The sequence below is a fragment of the Sodiomyces alkalinus genome (assembly GCF_003711515.1).
Source record: "Sodiomyces alkalinus F11 unplaced genomic scaffold SODALscaffold_12, whole genome shotgun sequence".
In the NCBI taxonomy this organism is placed as follows: domain Eukaryota; kingdom Fungi; phylum Ascomycota; class Sordariomycetes; order Glomerellales; family Plectosphaerellaceae; genus Sodiomyces; species Sodiomyces alkalinus.
In genome coordinates, this window is record NW_021167090.1 from 39,917 (window position 1) to 66,647 (window position 26,731).

General features: G+C 55.4%; 8 protein-coding genes across 8 annotated transcripts; 3 read left to right on the top strand and 5 right to left on the bottom strand.

Annotated features, from left to right (window-relative positions):
* Window positions 1-163: 163 nt before the first annotated feature.
* SODALDRAFT_320966 (SIR2-domain-containing protein) lies at window positions 164-2,385 on the top strand (the record flags this gene model as incomplete). The annotated part of the gene is made up of 2 exons (XM_028609583.1): window positions 164-680; window positions 746-2,385. The coding sequence occupies 2 exons, from the start codon at window positions 164-166 to the stop codon at window positions 2,383-2,385; spliced, it is 2,157 nt and encodes a 718-aa protein (XP_028462658.1).
* An 89-nt stretch (window positions 2,386-2,474) lies between these two features.
* Window positions 2,475-7,918, bottom strand: SODALDRAFT_329055 (plasma membrane calcium-transporting ATPase). The gene is made up of 3 exons (XM_028610841.1): window positions 7,376-7,918; window positions 3,862-7,281; window positions 2,475-3,753 (listed from the first exon to the last, which is right to left on the bottom strand). Exons 1-3 carry the CDS (start codon window positions 7,432-7,434, stop codon window positions 2,931-2,933), a joined length of 4,302 nt encoding a protein of 1,433 aa, XP_028462659.1. The 5' UTR covers window positions 7,435-7,918; the 3' UTR covers window positions 2,475-2,930.
* A 1,259-nt stretch (window positions 7,919-9,177) lies between these two features.
* SODALDRAFT_329057 (sure-like protein) lies at window positions 9,178-12,383 on the bottom strand. The gene is made up of 3 exons (XM_028610842.1): window positions 11,132-12,383; window positions 10,959-11,024; window positions 9,178-10,739 (listed from the first exon to the last, which is right to left on the bottom strand). Exons 1-3 carry the CDS (start codon window positions 12,052-12,054, stop codon window positions 9,245-9,247), a joined length of 2,484 nt encoding a protein of 827 aa, XP_028462660.1. The 5' UTR covers window positions 12,055-12,383; the 3' UTR covers window positions 9,178-9,244.
* Window positions 12,384-13,428: 1,045 nt separating this feature from the next.
* On the bottom strand, window positions 13,429-14,531 carry SODALDRAFT_320969 (hypothetical protein; the record flags this gene model as incomplete). Its single annotated transcript, XM_028609584.1, has 2 exons — window positions 13,429-13,894; window positions 13,975-14,531. 2 exons carry the CDS (start codon window positions 14,529-14,531, stop codon window positions 13,429-13,431), a joined length of 1,023 nt encoding a protein of 340 aa, XP_028462661.1.
* Window positions 14,532-14,913: 382 nt separating this feature from the next.
* SODALDRAFT_381833 (hypothetical protein) lies at window positions 14,914-16,950 on the top strand (the record flags this gene model as incomplete). Its single annotated transcript, XM_028615190.1, has 10 exons — window positions 14,914-14,962; window positions 15,019-15,082; window positions 15,252-15,313; window positions 15,428-15,444; window positions 15,542-15,625; window positions 15,729-15,797; window positions 15,872-16,174; window positions 16,269-16,547; window positions 16,577-16,683; window positions 16,743-16,950. 10 exons carry the CDS (start codon window positions 14,914-14,916, stop codon window positions 16,786-16,788), a joined length of 1,080 nt encoding a protein of 359 aa, XP_028462662.1. The 3' UTR covers window positions 16,789-16,950.
* On the bottom strand, window positions 16,732-18,383 carry SODALDRAFT_72361 (hypothetical protein). The gene has a single exon (XM_028615619.1). The coding sequence runs from the start codon at window positions 18,183-18,185 to the stop codon at window positions 16,887-16,889; it is 1,299 nt and encodes a 432-aa protein (XP_028462663.1). The 5' UTR covers window positions 18,186-18,383; the 3' UTR covers window positions 16,732-16,886.
* Window positions 18,384-18,575: 192 nt separating this feature from the next.
* SODALDRAFT_329060 (hypothetical protein) lies at window positions 18,576-21,735 on the top strand. Its single transcript, XM_028610843.1, has 2 exons — window positions 18,576-18,970; window positions 19,042-21,735. The coding sequence occupies exons 1-2, from the start codon at window positions 18,961-18,963 to the stop codon at window positions 21,582-21,584; spliced, it is 2,553 nt and encodes an 850-aa protein (XP_028462664.1). The 5' UTR covers window positions 18,576-18,960; the 3' UTR covers window positions 21,585-21,735.
* Window positions 21,736-22,631: 896 nt separating this feature from the next.
* Window positions 22,632-25,214, bottom strand: SODALDRAFT_337582 (transcriptional activator protein DAL81; the record flags this gene model as incomplete). Its single annotated transcript, XM_028612708.1, has 2 exons — window positions 22,632-24,531; window positions 24,841-25,214. 2 exons carry the CDS (start codon window positions 25,212-25,214, stop codon window positions 22,632-22,634), a joined length of 2,274 nt encoding a protein of 757 aa, XP_028462665.1.
* Window positions 25,215-26,731: the final 1,517 nt, after the last annotated feature.

Below are 26,731 nucleotides of genomic sequence, written 5' to 3' on the forward strand. Positions count from 1 at the left end.
TTTTTCTTCTCTCTTTGATCTCTGCCCGCTCATCACTGTCTGTTTGAACTTGCATTGCTCGCGCGAAAACCAAAGCATGATCCTAACTAATCAACCCCCAAGTTTCACACTTGTTCTCGCCTCCTGCTGTTTTCTCTGATCTAGAACTGTCCCATGAAACACAATGGCAGATAAAAGTACAGCAACCACTCAATCTGCCGAAACCGGTGGCCCTCCAGGGTCATCGAGTTCCATGAAAAGGCATTCAAAACGCGCAACGACCAAGCCCAACCCCACAAGACGGTCCCGTGTTGCCCAGCTCAGGTCCAAAAGCAAGACTAGACGCCCGTCGTCGCGCTCCCTGCTCTCGGGTGCCGACTTGGATTCAGATACCGTTCTCAGTCGGTCCGTCTCTCTTTCCGCCTCGGCCTCGCATGCGGGCTCTACGCCCAGTTCGCCCACCGCCACCGCCACTACCAGCCCCAATGCTTCTGCCTCTGCTTCTGCCTCTGCTTCGTCTGAAGAGGAAGGCAAAGGCGAAGACGAAGACGAAGACGAAGACGGCCACCACGAGTCTCGTCAGCTCAGTCTCCACGAACTCGGGAAGCGGGCCAAAGATGCCCAGGAAGACTTTTCTAACGATGATTCCCTCTTTGAAGATGCCATCAATGGTCTTCCCGAGGCCACTTTTACCCATGGCGGTAGGTCTATTCATTCGTTCTCCTTGACCCCCTACCTTATCTTATGTTGATCAACAAATGTCCAGACCCCGACGTTTGCCAACCCGCCGAAGCTTATATGCTTCGCCAGCTGCTCCGATCTGTCGGTCCGCGCGAGTTCTGCCTGAAGACCGTCGACTCGGGCCGCTACACGCCCAAGAAGCTCCTCACCGCGTTTGGCATCAAAGCCCCGGCCTTCCTCGAAGACGAACCCGACGCGGCTGCGAACGAATGCGCTTACCTGAGCCTGCTGACCCTCGCCATCAGCCGCGAGCTGTCCAAGCGAGCTAAGCTCCCCCAGTACAACTCCCTCGACGACGCCGTCAACCTCCTCCGCACGAGCCAGAACATCATGGTCATCACCGGCGCCGGCATCTCTACCTCGCTCGGCATCCCCGATTTCCGCTCCAAGGGCACCGGTCTTTACTCCAAACTGGAACGCATGGGCCTGCAGCTGTCCGACCCGCAGGAAGCCTTCGACATTACCATGTTCCGCGAGGATCCCACCGTCTTTTATACCGTCGCCAAGGAGATCATCGTGAAGATCAACCGCCATTCTCCCACCCACGCCTTCATCGCCATGCTGGACCGCATGGGCAAGCTGCTTACCAACTACTCGCAGAACATCGACAACATCGAAGAACTGGCCGGTGTGTCGCCCGACCGCCTCATTCAGTGCCACGGCTCCTTCGCCACAGCCACCTGCCTCAGCTGCGGCTACCGCTGCAACGGCGAGGTCATTTTCCCGGACATTCGCGAGAAACGCATCCCCCGCTGCCCCGAATGCCTAAAACGGTACCAAAAAGACCAGAAACAACAACAGCAGCGTGGCCAGCACAAACGCCACCACAAGTCCTCCCGGGCCAGTCTCTTGAAGCGGAAACGCTCCGACAATGGCGATACCTCGGTTGCGTCCCCCTCCGCCGCCGGTACTACTGGTAATGCCGGTACTTCCGGTACTTCCGGTACTTCCGCCACTTCTCTCTCCGCCGCACCGCGCAAGCGCCGCCGCAACCGCAACCGCAACAGCTACAACTTCGACTTCGACGACGACGACGAATCCGACGACGACACCTCGGCCGCCGACCTCGCCTTCGACCACCCCGCCGGCATCATGAAGCCCGACATCATCTTCTTCGGCGAAGGTCTCCCCGACGCCTTCGGCGACCGCCTGGCCCACCACGACCGGGACAAGGTGGACCTGGTCCTCGTCATCGGCACCAGCATGAAAGTCACCCCCGTCTCCGAGATCGTCTCCTGGCTCCCGCCCCACGTCCCCCAGATCTGCATCTCCCTCGAGCCCATCACCCACATCAACTTCGACATCGACCTCATAGGGGAGTGCGACGTCGTCGCCGCCGAGCTTTGCCGTCGTGCCGGCTGGCCTTTCCACCACGAGATGGTCCCCGAGGACCAAGTCGTCCGTATCGAGCCGGAGCCGGGCTTCCCTCATCGCCACCGATTTACGCAGGCGCATCCTCCCCGATTGCCCAAGAAGGAGGATCGCGGGGATGAAAGCGACGGCCAAGACAGAGTGAAGGAAGAGGTCGACGAGCAGGAGCAGGAGCAGGAGCAGGAGCAGGAGCAGGAGGAGAAGATGACCAAGAAGAAGAAAGGGAAGACGGGGGACGAAGGGAGAGAGGGAAGGATAAGGATAAGAAGAAGTAAAGCGTCGCTTGGTAATTGACCTCTGCAAAGCTAACGGCGTTTCGGCCAAAGGGGAGACGATGGAAACGGCAAGGAAAGGAATCTCGAGTCTTGTGTGTTTGTTTTGTTTGCCTGCTCAACATTGGAGTACCCAGGTATATATATCTCAATCTCATTTTGGGTGGTGTGATGCTTATAACCATGCGGATGCAGCCAACTCTTGCAACGAGCTTCTCTTATATCACTACCTTGGGTTATCTTCCCATCCGTCGCTGTTGGCAGGGCATGATCTGTATGGGCCGACCCCGATTCAAGATGCTTTATTTAGGTTTCTCTCCTCCACTTCAACTGCCACAGAGCAACGGCAGGACAGACAAATGAGAACGCAAAAAGAATCGCCCAAGTAAGAAATCGCACCAATAACTTATCCTCTCTTTAGGTATCGTACAAATACACAAAAGGAATGTTGGTCCCTGTCCGCACAAGCAACCGAAACAAACGCCGCACCAAATGCGCCTCTCCCAGTTCTAGATTACAAACGGATCGCCGCCCTTTGAAGAAACTCCTTTCGGTAGGGTTATGCGATCACTCCGATGACGCCTTGCCCTTCTCTAGTTGTTGCGATGGTTCTGTTGTCTGGGTGACTTGATTGCTAATGCCGCCACCAGACGCCGAATTCTGCCCGAGTGTCCCTTCCCTGTCTTCGCCTCCTGTAGCCTCGCCGCGCCGGCCCCTTCCGTCTACTGGCGGCCACCCAGCTGCTACACCGGCCGCTACCAGACCGGCCATGACGGTTGGCGCCCCCAGCGCCGAGTTGGACCGGCTGCGATTGCTCCTCGACCGCCTCCTCGAGTTGGGTGTTGCCGCTAGAGGTTGCTGCTGCATCGAACTGAAGCTGTTCTGCCGCTGAGGAGTGACTGGCGTTTTGAGCGAGTTGGCCCGCGAGTGCGACGGGCTACGCGAGTACGAAGCAAACGTCTCCCGCGGATGCCGGACCGCGAACTTGAGGTTGTTCAGGCGCCCGCCCTTCATGCGCTTGAGGAACGCCAGTTCGTCACGCACATCCGCCAGGGGTTCCGGGTACATGCTGAACCGCTCTTCGTCCGACACCGTCACCCCGGGCAGCCGCTCCTTGGCTCGCCGCTTCAGGTAGTCCGGCACGAGCCGCCTCATGAACTTGTCGGGTATCAGGCGGATAAGCATACCGACTGGAATCGACAGAAAACCCAAGACAATGGCGACGCCCCATTGCGACGGGGTCTGTCCGTGTCTAGATATCTGCAAGGCCGGGCCACCCACGAAGATGATCAAGATCTGGCCGCCGATCATAACGCAGCTGATACCCATAAAGAAGTAGTTCTTCGTGAGACCTTCAAAGATGTTGAATTTATTGTCCAGGCGTCGGTTGCTGTACCATGGTAAGCATACACTCGAAAGAACATTCTCCCCGTTTCGGGAGAGGAAGAAAAGAAGAAGAGGTCCCCGGCGAAAGGAGCAGAAGGGTAGGGCTACTTACTTCCACTGGTTGAAAATTTGCATCCACACAAACGTGTTGAACACTACCGTGTTTACCTGGGCCTGGAAAGCTTCCGGTTCCAGGTTCATCTCGTTCCCGGCAGGTAGGATTCTGGAGCCGCCGTAGAAGAGCATAAAGGTAATAGCTAGTTGGTACGCCGCCTGACCGAGGATCATCTTCCACATCGTCGTCGATATGATGGACGCGTCGCGTCGTTCTGGCCGCCTGTTCAGGACGCTCTTCTGCGGCGGATCCGTGGCGAGGGCGAGAGCAGCGAGGGTATCCATGATGAGATTCACCCACAGGAGCTGCACGGCCGTTAGCACGGATGCTTCGTGAGACACAGCCGTGACAAAGGTCAGAACAACGGCCGTCACGTTTACTGTCAGCTGGAATTGCAGAAACCGCTTAACAGCATCGTTGACTGCACGCCCCCACATCAGGGCCTTGACGATTGAATTGAAGTCATCGTCCATGAGAATGATAGCTGACGCCTCCTTGGCTACCTCGGTGCCCGCAATGCCCATGGAGAAGCCGACGTCGGCCGTCTTTAGCGCGGGAGCATCGTTGGTACCGTCACCAGTAACGGCAACAATTTCGCCTTGATCCTTCAAACGCTTAACCAGGATACGCTTATCTTCGGGGCTCGACCGGGCTAGGACGTGGAGACGGGGGATGATCTCCTCTTGTTCCGATTTGGACAAGTTGCGAAACTCGGGCCCTTCCATGACGAGACTGTTGGCCTGCAGGATGCCACATTCCTGGGCAATGGCCTTTGCCGTGACCTTGTTGTCGCCCGTCACCATGCGAACGCAAACGCCTGCCCTCTGACAGGTACGAACAGCTCCTGGAACCCCGTCACGGAGCGGGTCCTGAATGCCAACCACGCCGATGAACGCCATGCGCCGAAAAATGTCCTCGAACTCGACCTCACTCCTGTCCCCGTCATGGCGGCGGGGGGGACGAGGGGGCCATCTGTTGAAGTCCCTGTATGCAAGGCCAATGGTGCGAAGACTTCGAGATGCGTAGCTATGAATCAGGGCGTTGATCGACTCGTGGTCCTCGCTTGTCATGGGAACGAGCGAGGCATCGGCCGACGGATTGCCGAAGATGTGCGTACACTTATTGAGCACGATTTCCGAGGCGCCCTTGACATAGAGGCGAGCCCCGCCATCGGCTAACGAAACGACAATACCCATACACTTCCGACCCGAGTCGAACGGAATAAGGTGCAGCGTACGAACGCTGGCACGCTCTTCGCTAACGGGACGCATGCCGAGATGGTTCTGGGCCAGTAAGAGCAGGGCCGTTTCCGTCTTGGAGCCTATGAAGGTTTTCTTGCCGTCGACTTCGCCTTCAAAGGCGGTGGAGTTGAAGGAGATTGACTTGACCAGCATTTCCTTGACCTCAGCGCTGAGCGTCTCGACGAACTTAGAAACCGATACATCGCTCCCAGTGGAATCGGCGGTCTCTCCTCTGCTGTCGGATCCTGCGGAGGAGTGGGCGCCGAATCGGTGCGTTGTGCCAATGGTCGCGGCCACCACCTGCATCTTATTTTGCGTCAAGGTTCCCGTCTTGTCAGAGCAGATATTGGTCGCATTCCCCATCACCTCACAGGCTTTGAGGTGCCTGACGAGGTTGTTGTCCTTGAGCATTCGGGTGGTGGCAAATGCCAGGGCCAGGGTAACGGCGAGCGGGAGGCCTTCGGGTACTGCGACCACGATGATAGTCACGACGACGATGAAAATATTAATAAACATCTGTCCTTTCTCGGTAGGCGTTTCGTCCGACATGTTTGGAAGGCGGACGAGGAACCGGATAAAGAGAACAATGAAGAGCAACAGACCTGCGGCACCTCCGATTTTCGCGATGTATTCGGCGATGATGTTAAGCTTCGACTGCAGAGGTGTGACCTCGGGATCTTCGGCCAGGGACATGAGGGTCTGGCCGTAGGTCGAGTTTACACCCGTCGAAGTCACCATGAAAGTGCCGACGCCTTCCATAACGCGGGCTCCGGACAGGATAAACGGGTCCATGTTGGTGACATCCTCGCGGTTCTCGATAGCAGAGAAAACGTCTTCGGCGGCTCTCTTTTTGATGATGTCCGACTCGCCCGTGGCCTGGGACTCGTCACACTTGACGTTAAAGCCCTCAATGAGAAGGCCGTCAACCGGAACCAGGTCCCCGGGTTCGAGGTGGACGACATCGCCAACGAGAATGTCAAAAACGGAGATCTCCATGGTCTTCCCAGACCGGATAACCTTGACCTCACGGTCCTGCTTTTTCCTGTTCAGTTTGGCAAACTGACGCTCCTTGGAGTAGTCGTTAAGCGATCCGACAATGACGACAATGACGATTGCAATGACGATGGCGACACCCTCCACCCATTCTATCTGAGGTTCGCCTGGGTCATGCTTTATGCCAACTGTCTGATATATGCCAATGGCCAGGGACACGACCGCAGCTGCGGTGAGGAGCATCAGCACTTTGTCTTGGTACGTGATCCACATTAACTGGAGTAAGCTTTTGCCCTTCTTTTCGGGCAGCCGATTGTCCTTGAACACTCGTTTTCTGTCCGTGAAGGCCCCTTTCCCAGGGCTGGTCACGTTGGGGCGACTGCTGGAGGTACTAAGAGAGGCTCCCGCTGCCTCTTTCGTATCTCCCACATCAACTTCCTCCGGATCGCCCGTGTGATGCGTGCGGCCGACGTGTGCCGTAGCCTGCTCGAAGGTTACGCGCCGGGCAGCCGTGGTCTCGTCCACGCCCAGGCCGGCTTTTCGGTCGCTCTGGATCCCCTTCTCGAGACCAGTGAGACCACCGATTCTGTAGAAGGCGGCCAGACTCTTGGGGTTTAGAAGCTTGTTCAGTTGACCAGGGCTGAAGGCGTAAGGGCTGTCTTCCACTTCGAACTCAGCTTCTTTCCCCTGATCTGGTTTCAAGGCCTTGTCGTCGTTCATCAGCTCGTCGTTGGAGAGGTGATCGGCGGTGCCGGACTTCTCCGAGACGGCGGAGGGAACCAGAGTCTCGCCCTGCGACGAGAGAATGGAACGAGAGGCATCATCGGAATCGACCGAGTTTTGTCTCGACCGCGGATTCGGGGGGACGGCAAGAAATGCGCGGTCATTGCCCCTCGAGACAGCAACGGGAGTTGAGACGTTGTGGGGACTCTGAGGACGGCTGTCCCTGCTGTCGAAGGAGGTCTCGGCACGGAGATCGAATCGAGAAATTGTCCGAGTGGCAGATCGGGTACGAGAAGCAGTCCAATCTCCAGCTATTGGGTCCAAGGTAGTCGTGGGGCTGATGGACTCATCCTGGGCTAAGACGGGGCTTGCTCCTGGTTGTCTTGACTGGTCCTGGGCAATGGATTCCGGCGAGGCTTCCCAGGCGTCGGTGCCTGTGGTGTCGATGGTGATCGTAGGACTGTGCACGGGGGGGGAAGGGAAATCGAATATCAGCCGGTCGTTCTGTTAAAGGCGAGCCGAAAGGGTTTGCACACGAAGGGGACTATACATACGCTCTCGGTCTCCCTGCAGACTGTGATCCGTCGTTCCTTGGGCTGGGATCGGGTGTCATGTCGATGACGGCTCGGAGGACGGACACCTTAGGTGGCTCCTTCCGGAACGTCCCTGACGAGAATAAGGGGGGCAGATGGTGAAGATGAAGATATGGTAGGGATTGACAGAAACACGACGACAAAAAAATACAAAACGAGTCTATCGAAGGGATGGGCGGATACTCGAAAAGAAAAGCATTCGCCTAATAGAATGAAAGGGATAGAAGATGCTCTAGGATCGCTGAAGCCGTGCTGTAGGAATCGGTGATTATTAGACGAAGCCCTCTCGTCGGTATCAAATTATAGAGAAGGGATCTCCAGTTCGTAGTCATCAAGCAGGACGCGCTCCCGAATAGAAGCTCTCTGAGAATACGCGTAAATACAAATCCAAGAGAATGAAGGATAGAATATTAAAGACAAGAGGGAAAGAAACAGAACTAAAGGAGTGACGAAGAAGAAACGAATTGTCTGAAGCTTCCCAGGGAGGTTGCCATCCCAGGTTCGAAGGTTCGAGGTTTCGAATCCCAGGAGCTCCCTCCCAGCATGCATGCGGATGCATTGAAGCACAGAAGGTACCCACAGTCCCATAGGTAAGGTAGTGTAAAGTGTCCAAGCTTCGGAGGGAATTGGCTTCTGGCCGAGTGCCATATTGCGACTGGCTGGGCAGTCTCGAATGTGGGACGTTCCTTCTTGGGAACTTGAACATAACTTCCTATAAACATCGGCCCAGGGCGATAATCAAGAAGGAGAAAGGAAGGGACGGGGGAGGAATACCTACCTAAGTACCTACCTAGAGACTCGGTGCCTCCACTTCATAAAAGGTAAGACGTGGAGAAAGTGCGGTCGATTCCGCAACTGCCGGTGTATCCATCGCAGTTTCCGTATTAAACCTTTGGACCGAGGTCCTTGAATCACCGACAGCGTCTTCTTTCTACTCCGTACCTCATCCATACCTCATCCATCAGGTCTGCCTTACGCTCCCCGGTGCTTCCGCAATCACTACCCGAACGAAGCATTGAGGCTGAGCACCTGCAGCAACCCTCCGTCCATTCGCACATTGACCGCATATTGACACTCACACGCAAACACGATACCTGTCGATCCGAACCAAGAACTGCCACTGGCAAATGGCGGATAGAAACCCATCCATATGGGTCTTTCAAACCAGCAGAGATTGAACTACTTCTTCCAAGCAGCCATGCTAATTATATGGGAATTGATCGACGGTGAAGGAGCCATCAGCCATGCGGTGTAATCATCCCGAGAGGAACTATTCCCTTGGTTTTCTGGTCCTCTCGTTGACATTGGGAGGTCTTCACTTCTCAGAGGTAAATCTCAATGGGCTATCGTAGGAAGGAAACAAAGAAGCGCTCCATGGATCTACGAGGCAGACCCTGCCCTTTCCCGAGTCAATCATGCCGAGAAACCGGAACTAACTGAGTTGACCCCTGCTTTCCACCGCAGTCTTACTCCGAGATATGAGCCTCGTGGAACGCCTTGTTGAGTGAACTATGCCGCCAAGACAGAGACCACACAGATTTCACACTTAAGGCAGTTTGGTCCGGCTTTCAGCAATGGAAGAGCAACTGAGGTGTATGTGCATAATAACACAACAACAATAAGAGTTGGGTGCTTTTCTCTAGTTCTGGTTGTACATATCCACCGTCGCCATCACCGTCTAAATACGGCTTCGCAGAATCTCGGCACCTGTCGACTTATTCCGTCGTCCCCCCCTCATACGGCTGACCGCCGAGTCCAAGTAAGCTGACCTTCACCGACAACAACAAGAACCAACAACCACTTCACCGGCGGCACATTTCACCGCCATCCTCACCGCCTCCCGAGCTCGACATCCCGCACGAGAACCAACCGTCCGTCGCCGGTCCATTGTGACGGATCGTCCGCGAGCAAAGTCTCAGTCTCACGGTCTTGCGTACATTGACCTTGACTGCTGGTCCCCACCTTGAAGAATCCCCCAACAGCTATCCGCACCGTCTGCCTCCAGAACCCTTCCACCACCACCCCCGCCTTCCCGGTCCCCGTTTGCCGGAAGTCCGGGAAAGCGTTGACCTCCAGCAGCCACGCTGTGCCCGCGGCGTCGACAAGGAAATCGAGTCCGAAAGCCTCGAACGCATTCTCCAGCGGCTGGAAATGGATCGACATCCCCCGAGCGGCCGCCTCGAACAGGTCGCCCGTAACAGTGCGGACCTGCGCCATGATGCTCTCCGCCGTCTGTTGAGGCAAATCCTCGGACGAAACAAGGTCACGAAGTCGCCGGACCGCAGGTAAAGACCCAGAGATGGAGCTGGAGCCGGGTGCAGAGTTACTTTGCTGGAGACAGGTGTTCGTAAGGTGCACATCCAGGTCCTCGTTGCCTGATTCCCACGGAGGAGAGTACGGCTTCGCAGCAAAGAGGACCAGTACGTCGTTGTAAACGTACACCTTGAGGCTACCGACAGCAAGGACGTAGACGCGGAGGTGGAACTTGCGTCCGTCACCCGCGAGGAGCAGCGGCGGGTGAATGTACGGCTGGACGACAAAGTGCCGAAGATGCGTCGTGGTGATATAGTCTTTCCCTTCATCTGCTCTTCCTCCATCTTCCTCGCCGTCCTTGTCCCCGGTTTCATCCTCGTCTCCGTCCTCGTCGTCACTGTCAGGCCGTTCTTCCTCCCACTGATCGAAGATCCCCTGCAACTCGTCCATCGTGCTGAACAACTTGATGCCTTGCCCACGATCACTCATGCCAGGTTTGAGGATCCACCATTCACGCTCCGCCGCACTCTCTTTCTCTTCATTCCGGTCCAGGCTCTCGCGCAGGTCAAATGCCTCTACAAGTGCGTCGTCCAGGAACTCGGCGTAGTCGACCTCAAAGTGTTCGCTCCGCTTGACCCCCTTTTGGAGCACCGAGCCCGGGTTTTTGGCGACCCATGCCTCCACTGTCGCGGAGAGGTAGTGCTTCCTTATGAGGGCTTTGCGGATGATGTAGCTATTGATCAGCGTCGTGGTTGGATGCGATGCGGCGTGGTCAAAATCCAGGGCTTCGTAGGGCATGATCTGCAACACTCGCGCGTCTGGGTCCGAGAGGACCTCCCCAAGGGACACAGGCTCGTCCGAGTTCGCTGTCTCCGAGGAACGGGGCAGGCTGAGCGGTGCCCAGGTACCTTCGGCAAAGAGAGATTCCATGGCCGACATGATCAGGGGTTGGACGTAATCATCTCCGTAGTTGATGAGGGCGTAAAATATAGGCTTCTTGGGCGAGGCTCCTTCATGCTTAGCAGGTCTCACGGGAAGACCCTTCTCCGTTGCACTAGCAACTTTCGGAGGTCTGTCAAGACGAAAAGGTTAAGACTCTGTTCTATTGGTGTATTGCACAACTGTAAAGTACAGGCGAAAAGCTCCAGTGTAATTTTATTCATCGAGGACCGTCCCTGACTGCATGTAGAGTGTAGAACAGTAGAACCATGATCCGATTTTTGACGTCTTTTGCATCTAATTTTGAAGTCCAAAGCATGAAGGGGGGTTGAGACAGAGGTCAGAAACTCACAATACTAGCTCCTTCTCATACAAATGATCAGCAGCGTGCCAGAAATTCGCCTTCAGAGGCGTCACACTGGAAAAAGCCAGGAGTCAGTAAAGATTGTGTAACAGAAGAATTTCCTCGTCGTAGAGATTGATCTAAGCGAGGATACGTGGAAAGGGGGGAAAGGGCGAACAAACCTGGTTTGTCCCTCCTTAACAACCCAGCCGTCGTTTCCAGGACCGGCTTCCTCCACACTCTTGTACACCTCTCCAAACTTGGGTGACCACTTGAAGTGCCTCGAACGATGAACGTCCGCAGCAATACCACCCTGCACCTCGCCTTCGACGCCCTCGCGTATCCTCTCCTCCTCGGCGTCCTCGTCGCCGGCGGTAGCAGAGCCTCCCACGACCTTCTCAAAGCAGCTCCCCTCGCGCCAGTAGTTCTGCAGCATCTTCGCCCAGACGGTCTTGTGGCTCTCGACGCCCTCGACGAGGGGCACATTGACGCTGTAGAGATCGAGGCTGCCGTCGGTGGGCCAGTCGGCGTAGAGCTTCTCGATGACGCGCACGCCGTGGCGGGCAGCGCCCTCAATGACGACGGGGTCGTGGTTGCGCGTGAAGAAGGCGAAGCTCAGGGCGATGGCTCGGTGGCCGCAGACGGCGGCCTCGAGGGCGCCGCCCAGGGTGCCGCTGGAGAGGGCGAAGACGGCGGTGGTGTTACGGCCGTAGTTGGGACCGGAAACGACGAGGTCGATGGGCCCGCGGTGTTTGAAGAGGTGGTGCAGCCCCAGCTGGACACAGGAGGCCGGGGTGCCGTCGACAAGGACCCATTCGGCGTCGGCATCGAAGGCGTCCGGGTCACCATTCGAGGCGGTAGTCGTGGGGTGGCTGTGGGTAGTACCTTCACACTTCTCGCCGTGAAGGTGTCCCGAGGGCCGATAATAGAGGGGCCGAACTGCCTGACCGATAATATGGGCTTTTCCGATCCAGGAACGTTGGGTATGGGGAAGGCAAACGGAGACCGTGTGACCGGCCTTTTTCAGTTCCGCGACAAGAGTAGCAACATAGGGAGAGGAGTGAGGCGACGGAGGGCCATCATCGTTGGTCACGAGGATGTGCATTGTGACGGCTCTGGTCAAGGAAGAATGTCGGGTCGAATATAATCAAAGAGAAGAACTGGGCAAATTTACTTGACGGTGAGATAAGCCGTGGGGCAAAGGAGTGTGCCAGAGACAGAGATGAAGAGAGCGAAATTGAAGCTCGATTTCGTCTTGAATTTGATGCGTCTGGATTTGATCGTAGGCGAAGTACAGTTCTTATGACAAAATAAACAAAAAAGAAAAGGGAAGAAAAGGAAAGGAAAGGGATACCCGGTTTAAGTAAGAATCGTGGTGTTATGTCGTGGGTGAAAGATGCATTTGTGGGATGTGGGAAGTCATGATGAGCCCCGCGTCAGAACAGTGAAGAGAAGGGAAGGAGGGGTCCATCGGCTCTTGCGACTTGTAACCTGAGCCATGTGGTAATAGTGGGGCCGGTTGACGTTTATCTTCCGAGTTCGTCAAAGGTAGACGCCGACAATTCTGACCTAACAACGGATACTGTCGGGCCCTCCCTGTAAGGTATCCTACCGTACCTTACCTTACCTTATCCTGTTGTAATATGAGGGCCTACTCAATACCAGGTAGACTAGACCGACCTTCTCGGTCTTCGTATCCCGTCCCCGTGTCCTCTGTATTCCATACGTATATCTGCCTGGGCAGGTAAGATAAATTCATGCACATCATGTTTGATACTTGTTCATCTAATCACGTAAAAGGGCACAACTTGTCAAAATCACATTTTAATTTTCGGAGTGAGTCTACCTAGCATCTGTCGACGTTACAAGAGGTCTCATGAAGATTAGTCGTCCCGTTGCCGCCCATTCTGTGACGTTGACGGCGACTCGCGGGCGGACACAAAGCATCGAGACCAAATTTACAAGCCCCTTTACTAATAATTTCCTTGTCCCTGACGCCTGTCCGTAACCCTTGCCTGACCATCTCAACCTTGACTTTGACCTGACCCTGACTCGGTCTGACCAAAGCAACCTGGTATGCCTATGTCCCAAATTTCCCCCCTCGAACCCGCGAACCAAATCGGCCAAACAAGAAGGCCAAAAAAAAAAAAAGAAGAAGAAAAAAACCAGATAATGGGTAATTATGGGCTGCATTGCCATTGTGCGGGCCTTCATACCCAACCGCTGTATGTGCAGTGTGTTCCCCGAAGAGGATGACCTGATAGTAAGATTACAGCCAGCCGGGGCAAATTTGCTGTGAGACGAAGAAGAGTAGAGAAGGAACAGAAGCTCGTCCGAAGAATAGATGCCGTGCCCGAGACCGACAGAATAGGAGCACCGTCTGAAGAATGAATACGCAGATGGACAATCGTAAGTAGTAGAAGAGAAAGCAATCCTCATGCTGATGATGGACTGTAGACAATTTCCGACAAATGTCTCCCTAGATGGCACGGCTGCGCTTCGAATCGGACGCCGTCAAGTTGGAGTCTGCAGACCGCTTCGGAACACGGTCCTCGCTCGACGAACGGTTCTTCACGCGAGGCCAATCAAAAAATGGCCCGGAATTGGGCATGGATTTCGAAGGGGTTGCTTCCCCAGCCCTTGGGCCGAATCGAGTAGTCCGCCGCGTGTCAGGAGGAGTGGCAGGGCCAAACCGGGGAGCAGATGGAGTTGATGGGGCGCACTTTTCGACATCCGGAGTTCCAGGTGCTTCTTCCTCAGTCTCTTCCATGTCATCATGGTCCTCAATATCGGTCAGCGCCTCCTCCTCCTCTGGGGTGACTTTCTCGGCAGTCTGGAAAAGGCGCCGGGGCTTGATAGATGACCGGGTAAGGGTCCGTGGGCCCTCTGCGCCTTCCTCGTCCTCGTCGGTTGCATCAAATTTGCGAAACACCCTCTTGCCGCGGCTGCAGAAGGATAGAGTTAGTAATCGGACTCATAACCAACGAATGCAACAAGTTGGACGATGGGAGTTGAAAAAACTTACAAGACAAAAACCATGCCGTCCTCGCGCTCCAAAGCCTCATCAATATCCTGGGAGCCTTCGCCGGGGACAACGACATTACGTTTGCTGCGGCGCAGACGAGGTTCGGGGCGGGCAGTTTCGTTATTGCCGTAGAAAGGGTTTTCAGCACTGGTGTCGACCTCTGGAACGCGATCGCGGGAGTCTGTGTAGATTTGAATGGGTTCCTCAACTTGCTCGGCTTTGAAGCTGTCCATGGAAATACCGGTATACTTCTTCGGCACACGTTTCTTGCGCGCACTTTGAAGACGCGCCGTATCATCGTCACCTGAAAAGAGGTTGCGCGCCACTGCCTGGATGCTGGCGGCTTGGGCTTCGGTAGGTGGCTTCTTAGGCGTCTTGACCGGAGTAGGCAGCATACCGGAGCGGCGGGTGATAGACGCCGTGCGGGACTCCTGCTTTTCCTGATGGTTCAGGGGCTTCTCAAGACCTAAGCAAGCACCGGCCTTAGCCGTACCCTCGGTGCTCAGCTCACCCGAGGCGGGCTGTCGCTGTTTCTGTGGCGACGCAGTGGGCGACATGATGCTGGTGCTCGACGAAGCAGCTGCTTTCCTTGTGGTGCGAGGTGTGCGATGCGATGAAGAAGGTGATGGTGTTCGATGGACAGCACTTTGTGAAGAAATTCGGGCTGACCTGCGGCAAGGTGTATAAGGCTCCCAGTGATCGGTGTAACCGTGTTTGGGGGTTGGGGGAGTTCGGATGCCGTGTGGAGGAGGCGAAGGTGTTGAAATTCGAAGGGACGCCATTTTTTTTCTTCTTTTTTGTTTCGAAAGGGAAAGAAGGTAATTATTCGGCGATCGGATGAGTTGGGTAGGAGCAGGCAGGAACCTCAGGGGAGGAAGGCGCCCAGGCGGTGTTGGTAAATTTCACCTTTCTTTCACTTCTCTTTCACCTGAAGAATAAATGCGGGTCGACGTGGTCAATTGCAAGTATCCTTCAATGCCCAGCACATGTGTTCAATAAGGTGAACAGTGGAATTCAAAAGCAGTAGCTCTGATGCGATGATAGCCAGACTCGGTTTCCGCACTATTGGAAGCGATGATGGTTGTGCTACCCGTGTTGCGAGGAGAGGGTGTTCGAGATAGATGATCGAGAGAATTACAGATACTGCGTAATGATTATTATCGAACTTGATTGCACGCGATCGTGTTCATCGGCTAGCAGTATTCCGAAGGTAATGGTTTCTCCTGGTGCATAGAATGGGGATAAAGTCGTTTGTTGTTGTTATGGTTGGACGATAGGGTTGTCAGGAGCTCATCGGAGGGGAGGAGTGCAGGATGCAAGGAAAAGAGAGGAGATGAGGGTGACCGATAATAACAAACCGTTACATGTGCGGGTGCCGGTACATGAAAGGTGGCTGGTGTCCGCCCACGAATCCGCGAATCCACCAACCCCCCTGTCAAACTTCTGTCCCCAGCCCCCAAATTTCACAGGGTTCCATTAAAATTAGGCGAGACCCACCATAATAAAAGACGCGTCTACGAGGTGATACATACGCGATTTTTCGCGTCCTCCCTGTGCCTGTCCTCAGTACTTTCACGAAAGTACTTTCGAAAACCATAAGCCAAGTCTCATACCAACGCATCCAATGCCACGGCTGCATGCAAACGCCAATGTACTAGCGACCTAACTGTGTCCGGTTTAACCCACCCTAACCTTAGTAGCGTATACTTCCGAGGCCTTCTCCGCCCATTGTGCATCGTGGTCAATTCCCACAGAAGACCCCTCTATTTTCTGATACACAAACAGAAGACGTCATTGCCAATCAATTCGAGCCTGAAGCCCTTGTCTGCATCGTAGTAAACAAACCGAATAGAACGAGCCGTAACGAGCAGCCGACGAGGTTTTGTGAGGCATCGAGAGTGTGCAGGACCAACCGGGCTGGGGCAGCGAACTCGTCATTATGTCCGACCCCATGGACGACTCCGTCACCGAAGACATCTGGGCATCTCCAGAACAGCAGCCCACCAAGAAACCTCAGACCCCCAGGACTCCGAAGACACCACCACCGCCCCGGACACCGGGGCCGAACCAAGGGACCGAATACGACAGAGAAGCCGCATTGCGCAAGGAGCTCGAGGGCGTTCGCACCATTAATGCCTCTATCGAGGGCCTCATACGCACACTGGAGAGAGCGCAAGAAAACATGACCGTAGGTCTTGCTGTGGGGGTTTTTTTTTTCGTCCCGTCCTCTTTCCTTTGGGAAATCTCGTGTTCGGTGTCGTCCTTTCCTCCGATTCTGACACGTTATGCTACAGACCGTATCCGGCACAGTAAACCATGCCTCGACTTTGCTCAACACCTGGACCCGCATCCTCTCTCAGACCGAGCACAACCAGCGGCTCATTCTCGACCCAACCTGGCGGGGCGCAACCCAGGACGTGCTCGACATCGAGGCCGAGGCACTTCGGAGACAACAGGCCGCAGAGCGCAGAGCGGCCGAGGAAGAGCGGAAACGCGAAGCAGCTCGGCGGAAACGCGAAGAGGAAGAGCAAGGCCGACAGAAGCAGGCGGCTGTCGTCGGCCGCACCCCCAGTGTTCGTGGTCGTGGGACCGCTCGAGGTAGAGTGCGGGGAACGAGCACAGGCACGTCGCATACTCGGGGTGCCAGCTATTCGAGTACGAGCACGAGCACGTCCGGGACAAGGATCGGTCGAGGAGCTGCGTCCACGCGTGGCGGCTATCGGGGCCGGGGTGCGACTTAGACTCGATATTCATTTCGGGGGGACGAGATGTGGTGGTCGGGTGCTTATTGCGCAATGGCCCGAAAGGTGGTAGGAGGAAATAATACCCGAAATATAAAGCATGTGACGTGCTATGTGTGTGAAGCTTGTTTGAGAACCGGCTGTCGCGACACCCCCCCGGGGGGGCGCGGATCACTTCTTCTTGAAAAAGTCGCTCATCTTCTTCATCCCGGAGGTGTTGACTTTCTTTAGCTCCCTGACGCCACGGCTCGCGCTGGCTTTTCGTTTCTTTTCCTCTTCAAGCTTCCGCTTCTTCTCGGCTCGTGCTTCCTCTGCTTCATCGTCCAAATGTCGTTTTCCGGAATAATCGGCCATGGATCGTGCCGAGGCAGCCTCGGCGCGCAACTTGGCGAGTTCTGTGAGATAGGCCTCTAGGGGTGCAAAGTCCACGCCCGACATGTTCCGTTCCTTAAGCAGGCCTTCCAAGCGGGTTGCGGTGGTCGGAGAAACGTGGCCCGAGCAGATGAAACTGAAGGCCACCTTCAGCCGCTGCAACGCCACGACATCATCCGAGGCTTTCATGGCGGTTGACACCGAGTCCTCCACTGCGTCCCCGCTCACCGATGTGGCTGCCGTTGATGCCGCCGATGCAAGCGAACTCGTACTATCGACAGTGGTGGCCGAATCCACAGTGCTCACTGAAGATTGAGACTCGACCGATTCGAGGGATGGGGCGTCGTGGCCTTCCTTCGTTTCTGTCTTGATGACATCGCTCTTCTGCACACTAAGTGGTGCCTCGAGAACCTTCTTCACAAACTTGTCTTCCATGCTGGGCGGCAACGGAGTCGAACCCAGGGCCTTGGCTTTCAACAGAATTTGTTCAATGAGCTTCTTCTCATTCAGTCGGAACATCTTCTCGTCCCCTGCCTCCACCGTATCGCATATTGCTCCCATCCTCGCCTCGAATAACGTCCTTGTCTTTTCGCATCGTAGTACCTCTGAAAAGTGCGTGGAGGCAGAGTCGGAAAGGGAATCGAAGTGGTCCTCGCTCGTTAGAAAGAGTCGCTTTCCATCGTCCGATTTAGAGGCAGTCGAGCTTGTTAGAGCGGGTAGCACTACGAAGAGAGGATCAACCGGAGTTGCAATGAACAGGTCGGCGCCATTGGTAATCTGGGCCTGAACCTCTGCCTCCTCTGTCGCCGCAGGTTTTCTTTCGATTAACCAGCTTCTCGGGGTGGTCTTGGGCGCAGCAATCTGGGTAAATTCGTAGAGGCCGGACTCGGGACAAAGAAGATACTTGGTGGGTTTCGAGTAACGGGGGTTCAGTAGCAGTATAATGCGGGCGGCACTTGTGGCCTTGGTAGGAAGAATGAACACTCTAGAGGGCTCGTTCGAATCTACTGGCGGAGAGTACTTGGATTTGGTGGCCACAGGCTGGCTCTGGTCACCATTTGCAGCCGAAGCAGCTTTGGTTGATCTCGTCCGGGCCATAAGGTCCGAGGTCTTGCGGGAGGAGATGGCAGCTGTGGAGGTGGCACGATGGAAGATCAGAAGTCGAGAATAAGGCAATGAACGGCGAGTATGAAGATAAACAGAACTGATGAATGAGGAAGAAAGTGTTCTCAGTTCTGTAGCCGGGCCCAATTGATCTGACGAGGTATGTCTTTGGGTCGGTTGGAGATGCAGTACATCGAGGAGACGGAGCACGAAGTATTACGGAGATGTATTTGAGGAACGCGTTCAGCATTCAGCGTTCAGCGCGTCGTGTATTACATAATCGCTTATTTAACGAGACGCGTCTCTCAACGCCGTTTTACGCGTTACATGTAATATCACAGGGCCAATTACGGAACGCAACCAAATTATCAAGTCTTGGGTAACACGAAAACCCCCCGAAAAATTGCAACAGCTTGCATAAAGTCTTGTCGCCCTGGTCATCTCAGAACAGCTTGCTCCCGACATCGAGTACCATTGGCCCCACGAGGCTCCATCTTTTTATCCATTCAACCATCTGTTTTCATATTCCTCAGTCTTGTCCGGATAGCTCCCAAGCCGATTCGAAAGTCGTATCACGCCTCTACTACCCGCAAAACGCATGACGGAGTCTCTCGTCCCGCTGCTGGCCTCCTCACCCCCGGTCGGCGGTTGGGATTGATATCCTCGTCTCGACGTAATCCTTTACTTTGGGGATATTCCAGGGAGGCTCGACCATTTCGAAAGACTTTTTCCACTATAAGGGATCGCGGTTGACTGTCCAAATCGTCTTATGGCACCTCGTTAGTGATTTTCGCCTCATGGGAAAAGAGAAGAAAAAATTAGGATGCAGGATCACTAACAACAACATCAGCCACGCAAGTCGACGAGCCAGAATGGCCTCCACGATCTCCGCGCGAAGTCCTTCTTAGCACCCCCGGCGGCCGTGAGCGTCTTAGACGGCTCGCAAACCGAACCTCCCCCTCCCCTCTCGGAACTGGAAGATCACGCTCGACCCTCTCCTCAAGACTTGCTGCGAAGAACGTCATAATCGACTCGGAAGACCAGCCGCCCACTCTCGACGACGATGAAGACGAGGAAACGCTTCAGCTCAAGCTGCAGGAAATCCAGGCCCGTTTAAAGTTGAAGAAACTTCAAAATGCAAAGGCGAAAAACACCGAAACGAATGGTGCCAAGCTGGAATCATCGAGGCCCGAGTCGGCTTTTCCATCGCCGGGGCGGACGGCGCTGGAAGGCCGTCCTGCCCGGCCCATGTCACAAAATGCCATCGAAATTCCAGCGTCACCTGTACGACGAGCAAGACCCGAGCCGCCGGTGCAGACGTCTCCAAGCCGGGTCTTACTGGGCATCGATAAGGGCCTCACCGCTAAGGACATCTCCCTCAAGCGAGCTCCCAATCTGCGGAGGAACCCAGGGCCACAGCTTGGGCAGCAGCAAGGAGGTTTGCGCCAGGGACCACAGCAACAACAGCAGCAGCAGCAGCAGCAACAACAACAACCGCAATTCGCAGAAATGTCGCGCCCGCCCACTTTCAACGAACGTCTTGCCGCCGCACGGATGGAGGAAGAAGGCCGTCATGAGCGGCGGGAGAGGGTACAAAAGATAAGGTCAAAGGCCGTCTTTGGCATAGGGCAAGAGGAAATAGAAGAACTCAAGACCAAGGCCGTCGAAATTCCTGAGGCACCTGAACAGCCCCCCCAGTTTAGTCGGGACGAGGTATTGGCGGGGGAAGATAAGAGCAGGATGCCCGCGGGGCTCCAACGGAGCAACACGGCTCCAAGTCTCGGGGCACAGCCAAACCACAACGGAACGACAACCACACAAGCAGCTACGGCAGGAACGGTGAGATCCAACACGTCCCGGCGGGAGACAGCGCCGGACCAGGTATCCGAAGCGGAAGCTACCGCCTTCGAACCCTATTCCAGCATCCACCTAAGTAAACGAATCGTTCCCCATAACTCCCTCACCCGCAATCTCTCGGGCAAGAAGATTATGGTCATGAAAGACCTGCTCCGGCATGTCAAATCCCCGAATTACGAACTGCCCGATGTCGAACAAGACATCGTCTTCTTCGCCATCGTGGCCAAGCGCTCGGAGCCGAAATCCCACCAACCGCGTCTGGACAAGAACGGCGTGAAGCAGGAGGAAAGGGGCAAGTACATGATCATGACCCTGGTGGACTTCAAGTTCGAGCTCGAGCTCTTCCTCTTCAACTCCGGGTTCACGCGTTTCTGGAAGATCAGGGAGGGCACCGTCATCGCCATTCTCAACCCCATGGTCATGCCGCCGCCCGCCGGGCGCGCCGACACGGGCCGCTTCAGTCTCGTGGTCAACTCGGACGAGGACAAAATCATCGAGGTCGGCATGGCGCTCGACCTGGGGTTCTGCAAGAGCGTGAAGAAGGACGGCAATCTCTGCGGGCACTGGGTAAACCGCAAGCGCAGCGAGTTTTGCGAGTTCCACACCAACGAGGCCATCAGGGTGCGGCGGTCCATGAGGATGGAGGTGAACGCGGCGGCCGGCTTCGGGCGGCGGAAGGTCAACTCGCACGACATCCATATCCCCACCGAGGCGGAGAAGCAGCGCGGGAAGTACGACCGGGAGACGCAGAGCCACTGGTTCGCGAGCCGGAGCTTGAGTTCGGCAGACCTCATCGACGGAGTCGGGAAACTCGTGGATAGGCGCGAGAAGGAGGAGAATCTCAAACGACGTCTCGTGGCGCAGGAGCGCGAGCGGGCCATCAAGATGAAGCTGAGCAAGATCGGCACCGGTGCTGGGAAGGAATACATGAAGCCAACGGAGAGCCGGCCAACTTCTGCTGCTACTGCCAACCAGGCGTCTTCGTCGTCGTCATCAACAGCGTCATCGTCAACTTCCGCGCTACCCGGTGCGGCCTCGGGGCCTCCTCATTCAACGTCTCAGTCCGGCGAGGAGGTACCCAAGCTCGACGCCAGAGCCTTGGGCTTGATCGCGCCGCGAGGCAGGGAGCACCTAATCCATCTCGGACCCATGAAGCGCAAGCGGCCCGAAAGTTCCCAATCCGGGTCGACGATGGCGTCGTCGTCGTTGTCGTCCCTTGCGACGGCAGGCACGGGGCAAAATTCGAAACCCAGTGGCGGATTCGGATGGGGCGGTGGACTAAAGGATAAACTCGCGAGGATGAAAGAAGGTGAAAAACTGATAGTGACCGATCCGGACCGACCACCCATGAGGAAAAAAACGCGGTTCGTCACCGAAAAGGGGATCCGTGAAGCGGGGAGGGAAAGCCTGGGCGATGGGTTGCCTGTGGCAACCGACTCTATGGGAGAAGGACGCGGGCGAGGCGGTATGGTTATTCTAGAGGATGATGATGACGATGACGATGACGATGATGATGAATTGGTTATTCTCCGGTAAGGCGGGCGTTATCGGGTTCTATCAAGGTCTGGGATATAGACAGGTTTTAATTACTACCACCACTTGGCACGAGTCCAATGCTTTGGATTCCCTTTCGAACATGAACATCCAGGCGATGGATGATGCGGTTCCGTACACAACTAGGTTTCTCTACACCGAATGCACTGCATCGTGATCGGAACTATATGGTGTAACGAAGCTCAGGGGTGGTATGGAGCCATTCAGTGGTGTCTGGTCACTCCACTGAAAGGTCGAAGGGTTATTGATGCCCAACTTCCGTCATTGGCGATAGGGGCGTTCAAGGTCGGTTGTTATAGCTATTGGGCTTCTTCAGCTAAACCAAGCCCGTAGTACGGTTACCCTAGAAGTTAGCGCGCTGTTCTGATGGCGGTAGTCGGTGTCGGTGCCTAAGCAATCTGTTGTACGACACGCCCACAGCAGAGCAGGGCATGAATCCCACGGCTTTCGTGTCGCAGGACTTGCCGTGTCATAGGATAACATACCATAATCACGCCTCCGATTGCGTGATCCTCGTCATCTCTCTCGCCGGTTTCCTTCACTACCAACCGCCCTTTCGGTATATATCAATCACCGATCCCGCTCCCACTGCCATGAGACCACACAGCTCGCTCATCATAAGTCTTCTTTCGCTTTTTTTTATCTTTTTTTTTTTTATATTTATTTCCCCCCCCTTCTTCTTCTTTTTACAGAACACAAGTACGCGGAAGAAAGCAAAACATAAGCGTCCCAAGCAATCTGGTATCAAATATTCGTATGGATTCATCTCTCAGTCCGCCCCGCGTCAGGTCATCTGCTCATCGTGATAATCATCCTGGCGAAAAGATGTACGCCACAAGCGCCCGAGTCCCAATCCTGTCGCAAGCCCAATCCATTCCCGTTGCGCGAAGTTCCAGGTCTGTGGCATGCCACTCGCCAGTTCCCCGTCTCTATCCGAATCCGATCATCTTTCCGCCTAGTCCAGCGGATAATTTCCCTCCTGCCCCTTGCGTGAGGCAGCGAAATCGTCAGACAACCACACATGGGTCATCAGTTACCACTACGAGCCATACCGGCCGTCGGAGCAAACCCGTCATACATATCCTCATCGCTGCTCTCGTCCACGTCCTCGAGGCTCAGGGGGCTGTGAGCATGGCTGGCATCCGCACTCGGAAACCCGCTAAACGTCCCCACCGAGGGAGCCCCTCCCATGCCGCTCAGCACCGAGAAGCCGCTGGATAACCCGCTAGGCCTACCCCTGCCCCCCAAGCTGCCACTGGCTAGGCTGCTGTGGGCCATGTCCACGGCACTGCCGCTGCGGCTGATCGACGGCTTCTCCGGCAGCTTCTTCAACAATCCCGTCGAGATGTCGAGCATCATCATGGCGAATTCCGTCAGCCCCTTGCCCTCTCCCGGCTTGGAGCTCACCGAGAGCGTCCACCGGTACTCGCCCAACCGACGCCGGTACCAATCCGCCTCCTCCTGGCCGGGACCGGTAGCCCAGAGCAAGGAACCGAAGGTGCCGATCAGCGCAAAATTTGTCTTGGACGCGAAATACCAGAAAGACCGCAGGTGCGCCGGCGTGAGCCGGTTGACAAAGTCCATGGCCGAAAGGAGCCGGGCTTTGGCGGCGCTACGACATATATGTTCGACGTACGGATCTAGTGTCGACTCGGGTGCCACGATCGACCGGATGATACGGCGGTGAAGCGTGATCTCGGTCGCGAAATAGCCAAGGTGAAGGTGACCGATGCTGGAGAGGCGGCTGCGGCTGTCCGAGGACACTGAAGAGAGACTGGAAGTGCTGAAAGAGTTGTCCATGCGTATCGAGCTCGGTAGCCCGGCGTACCATTCCTTCAACTTCAACTGGATGGGTTTGGCGAGAGATAGTATAAGATGGGTCCCCTGTGCCCCGGCGTCTTTGACATGCTGATTCGCCTGCAGTGTGTAGAAGGTGTCGAGTATCTCCGCGAGAATTTGGGTGAGAACCACCATCTGGTTGAAGAGCGTTCTTCCCGTTTCGATCTCTCGTTGCCCTTCCACGTCATCCTCGTCCCACTCCACATCCGGAAAGTCGTTGTCCGACAGCGGTTGCACCGCCCAGTTAGCAGGCATAATGTGAGACGGCCGGCCGTGGACCAGAGCACCCCACTTGTCCTGCATATACAGCGCCCATGCGAGTCGCTTCCGCAGGCCCTTCTCCCACGGCGGAATCTTCCAGTTCGAGCAATCGAGATGCAGGCCGAGCTCTTGCGATATAGCCACCAGCTGGGCCGTGGGCGCCCACTGATCTCCTTCTGGCCGTTGTGATAATAGTAGCCCGGCCTGGACGGTTGACAGCTTCGGTCGGTACATGGCGTCGGCAAGTGTGGTGCGGACGAGCCGCTCGAGCTCACGGGCATCGGGCCGTGGCTGGCCGGCTAGTTCTTCGTCATGATCCCACCAGTTGATCGCCAGAATATAGACGGCAGCCAGAAGAGGCGGAGAAAATTCGCGGTAGCCTCGCTCATACTTCTCATAGAACACCGTTTTCTGGATGATGGGGAAGGCCGGGTGAACGACGCGGAAGTAAAGGTCCACTAGCTTGCGGCCGTGCGGTCGAATAATGGCCTCTACTTCCTCGACGTCTTCTAAGATATGTTCATAACCGAGAGAGTTGTGGTCTGGAAGCATAAGAAAAGTCTCATCGTCGCTGACCTTGCGCAGGGTCCCTCGAGACAAGAGACTTTCGTCGTGGGGGTCGAACGGAGAGAGGTTGATAAGAGACGGTTCGAAATCAGTCGTCGGCCCGATATATTGGCTGTAGCGGTCGTTCTGGAGACCGAGAGTCCTTCTAAGTTGTGTTGGTCCTCCAACGTTGGCCATGTCTTCAATGAAGGAGTTTGCCATGCTCGAGAGACTCGATTGTTGATGCTGGCCCCTTCGTCGAATCTCAGACTTTCCCGGTGAGCTGTCGGACCAATAACATGTTAGATATTTCAACTATCAAACATGACCGCCATACGCCATGCCGAGAGAGCGGATCCAAGGGGGCAGAGGGTGCGATTATGTCTTAGGTGGCATGCCAAGCCAAGGGAACAGAGTGGTAGACGTAGGATCAGCCGGACGGACATATGCAGACCATCAGGCGAAGAACGACAAAGGTTGCCCACCCTCCCTCCCAACCGCCGGGGCGAAGGGGGGAAGGGGGGGAGGGGGGAACGGAGGGGGGGTGGTCATAAATAAGGGCGATGGACATCAAGACGGGGAAAAAAGAAACAAGAAGGGCAAGAATTGTATATGGAGACGAGGGACAGACCTTCTCTTGCCGTCGTCGGCCAGAGCCCCGTTAAGCTTCCGTTTCCGGCCCGGCGGACTTGACACAAAAGAGCACTCGGAACCGCGGTTTTGGCATGGAAGGCAACCCTCCTCGTCGTCGTCGCTCAGCGTGCACTTGATCCTGAAGCGTTGGCATATGTCACAGGGATTTGGGGCTTTGCCGGTGTACGAAGCGTCCGCCGATTCCCGGCCGGGCATGCTGCCGCCGTGACGATAGGAGTCCAAGCTCTCTTGGCGGTACGGGGGTCGGGCAGGTTTGGGGGCAATGGCGATAGGGGCCGTCCTGGTGACGAGAGGCTGACTTGACTTGGACATGATGGGGAAAAGGCTCGGAGGGGTGGGTAGGTACTTTAGGTTAAGATAGGTAGAGGTCTGTCTGCCTTGGTAACGCTACCAGCAGAACAACGGGGTCAAAGATAGGTGGCCAACGCGATACTGGCCGGGGCCGACGTCGATGATGCGGTCCGCTCCCGAGCTCCGTGGGGGGTTAATCCAACGCGCGCCAGATAGATGGTCAAGAAGCTAAAAGCTCCCAAATAGATCAGATCACCTGGAACCAGGGATGGCTCGAAATGAGACCAAAGAGGCTTCAGCTCGTAGGAGAGAGTATCTAGCAGTGACGATATGATGCAGCGGTCCCCCCCTCTCCGAGAAGATCGTCGAGAGGTCCGAGGGGTATAGAGGAAGGTAGGTATTGCGTTCCCACTCCCCGCGGGCCCTAACCAGGGTTGGTTTCTGTAACAGGAACTTAGGAACCACCAAACGGGTCTCTCTGATAACGATTGTGCCTACCTTCGGTAGGTGGGCAAGGCAGAAGAGGGCTCTGTGAGTGGTCGAGAGGCAGCCTGGGGTGGGTCAGCAAATCTGCGAGATCCAATTGCACCTGCAGAGATGGCTGACCACAGGGCAAGATAAGAGCAATCGAATGAGTAAAGCGGCCAACCACTGGATTTCCGGCCGGTGCCCGGGACCAGATGGGCGATGTCGTGAAATTATCTCAATCAACGAATAGATAATATAAACGGCGCAAGGCCGGTGCGAGAAATGGACGAAAACGGGTTGACTTGCGGGCGTTCGGCTGGGGTCTCCGGCACGTGGATTGGATCCTGGGGAGCCCCAGAAATGAAGGTGAAGTAATAATATGGAGTACAGAGCACGAAGCTCGAATGACAAGATGGGGGGCGGCAAAGCGATAAGCGTTGGGGTCGGAGATCTCTTGGATCCCCTCCTAATCTCAGGTGACGAACGAGGCGAGTATGAGATAAGCCAGGGTTTTGCGCGTCATTGGCAGACAGGATCAATGTTCCGGTCCGTTGGTTGGTTTTAAAAATGCCAACCTAGACGAAAGACATGACAGGATGGCAGGGAGGAGAGAGTATGGATGAGGATGGGATTTTGGGTGGGCGATGAGAATCAGAGTAATAACGGAATAATAGTAGAGGGAGAGGGAAAGAGAGGTAGGTAGGTAGGAGAAAGGCGAAAGGAGGTTATCAGAGATAAGAAACCAGAGGCGCCGTGCAGCATGTAATAATTTAGCAGCATGCCGTAGGTAAGGTACCTTGGGAGAGGGGAGGGAGATGGACCAAGAAGACGACAAGCAAGAGGTAATGGAATGTCTACCTTACTCTTACGTACGGAGTAGGGGAAAGTACAATGACACGGACTTGAGGAACAGGAGGGTACACCGCTGGTAAAACTCTGAGACCGCCTGGGCAGACGTATGTACCTTAGATAGGTACGGAGCAAAAAACCGCGGTAGCGCGAAGGGTTAATTACCTATCCAAGATCCAAGCAGATTGATTCGAGATTCCCCCTTTTTTCGTGTTCCCGTC

Bases quoted from the DNA above. Each gene is read 5' to 3' on its own strand.
- SODALDRAFT_329055 (XM_028610841.1), bottom strand. From the start codon at position 7,434: ATGACACCCGATCCCAGCCCAAGGAACGACGGATCACAGTCTGCAGGG. The intron at 7,282-7,375 runs GTATGTATAGTC...CCCCGTGCACAG, and splicing joins TCTGCAGGGAGACCGAGAGC to TCCTACGATCACCATCGACA. The intron at 3,754-3,861 runs GTAAGTAGCCCT...ACCATGGTACAG, and splicing joins CAAATTTTCAACCAGTGGAA to CAACCGACGCCTGGACAATA.
- SODALDRAFT_329057 (XM_028610842.1), bottom strand. From the start codon at position 12,054: ATGCACATCCTCGTGACCAACGATGATGGCCCTCCGTCGCCTCACTCC. The intron at 11,025-11,131 runs GTTTGTTCGCCC...GGCTTTTTCCAG, and splicing joins GTTAAGGAGGGACAAACCAG to TGTGACGCCTCTGAAGGCGA. The intron at 10,740-10,958 runs GTGAGTTTCTGA...TCGTCTTGACAG, and splicing joins TATGAGAAGGAGCTAGTATT to ACCTCCGAAAGTTGCTAGTG.
- SODALDRAFT_72361 (XM_028615619.1), bottom strand. From the start codon at position 18,185: ATGGCCCGGACGAGATCAACCAAAGCTGCTTCGGCTGCAAATGGTGAC.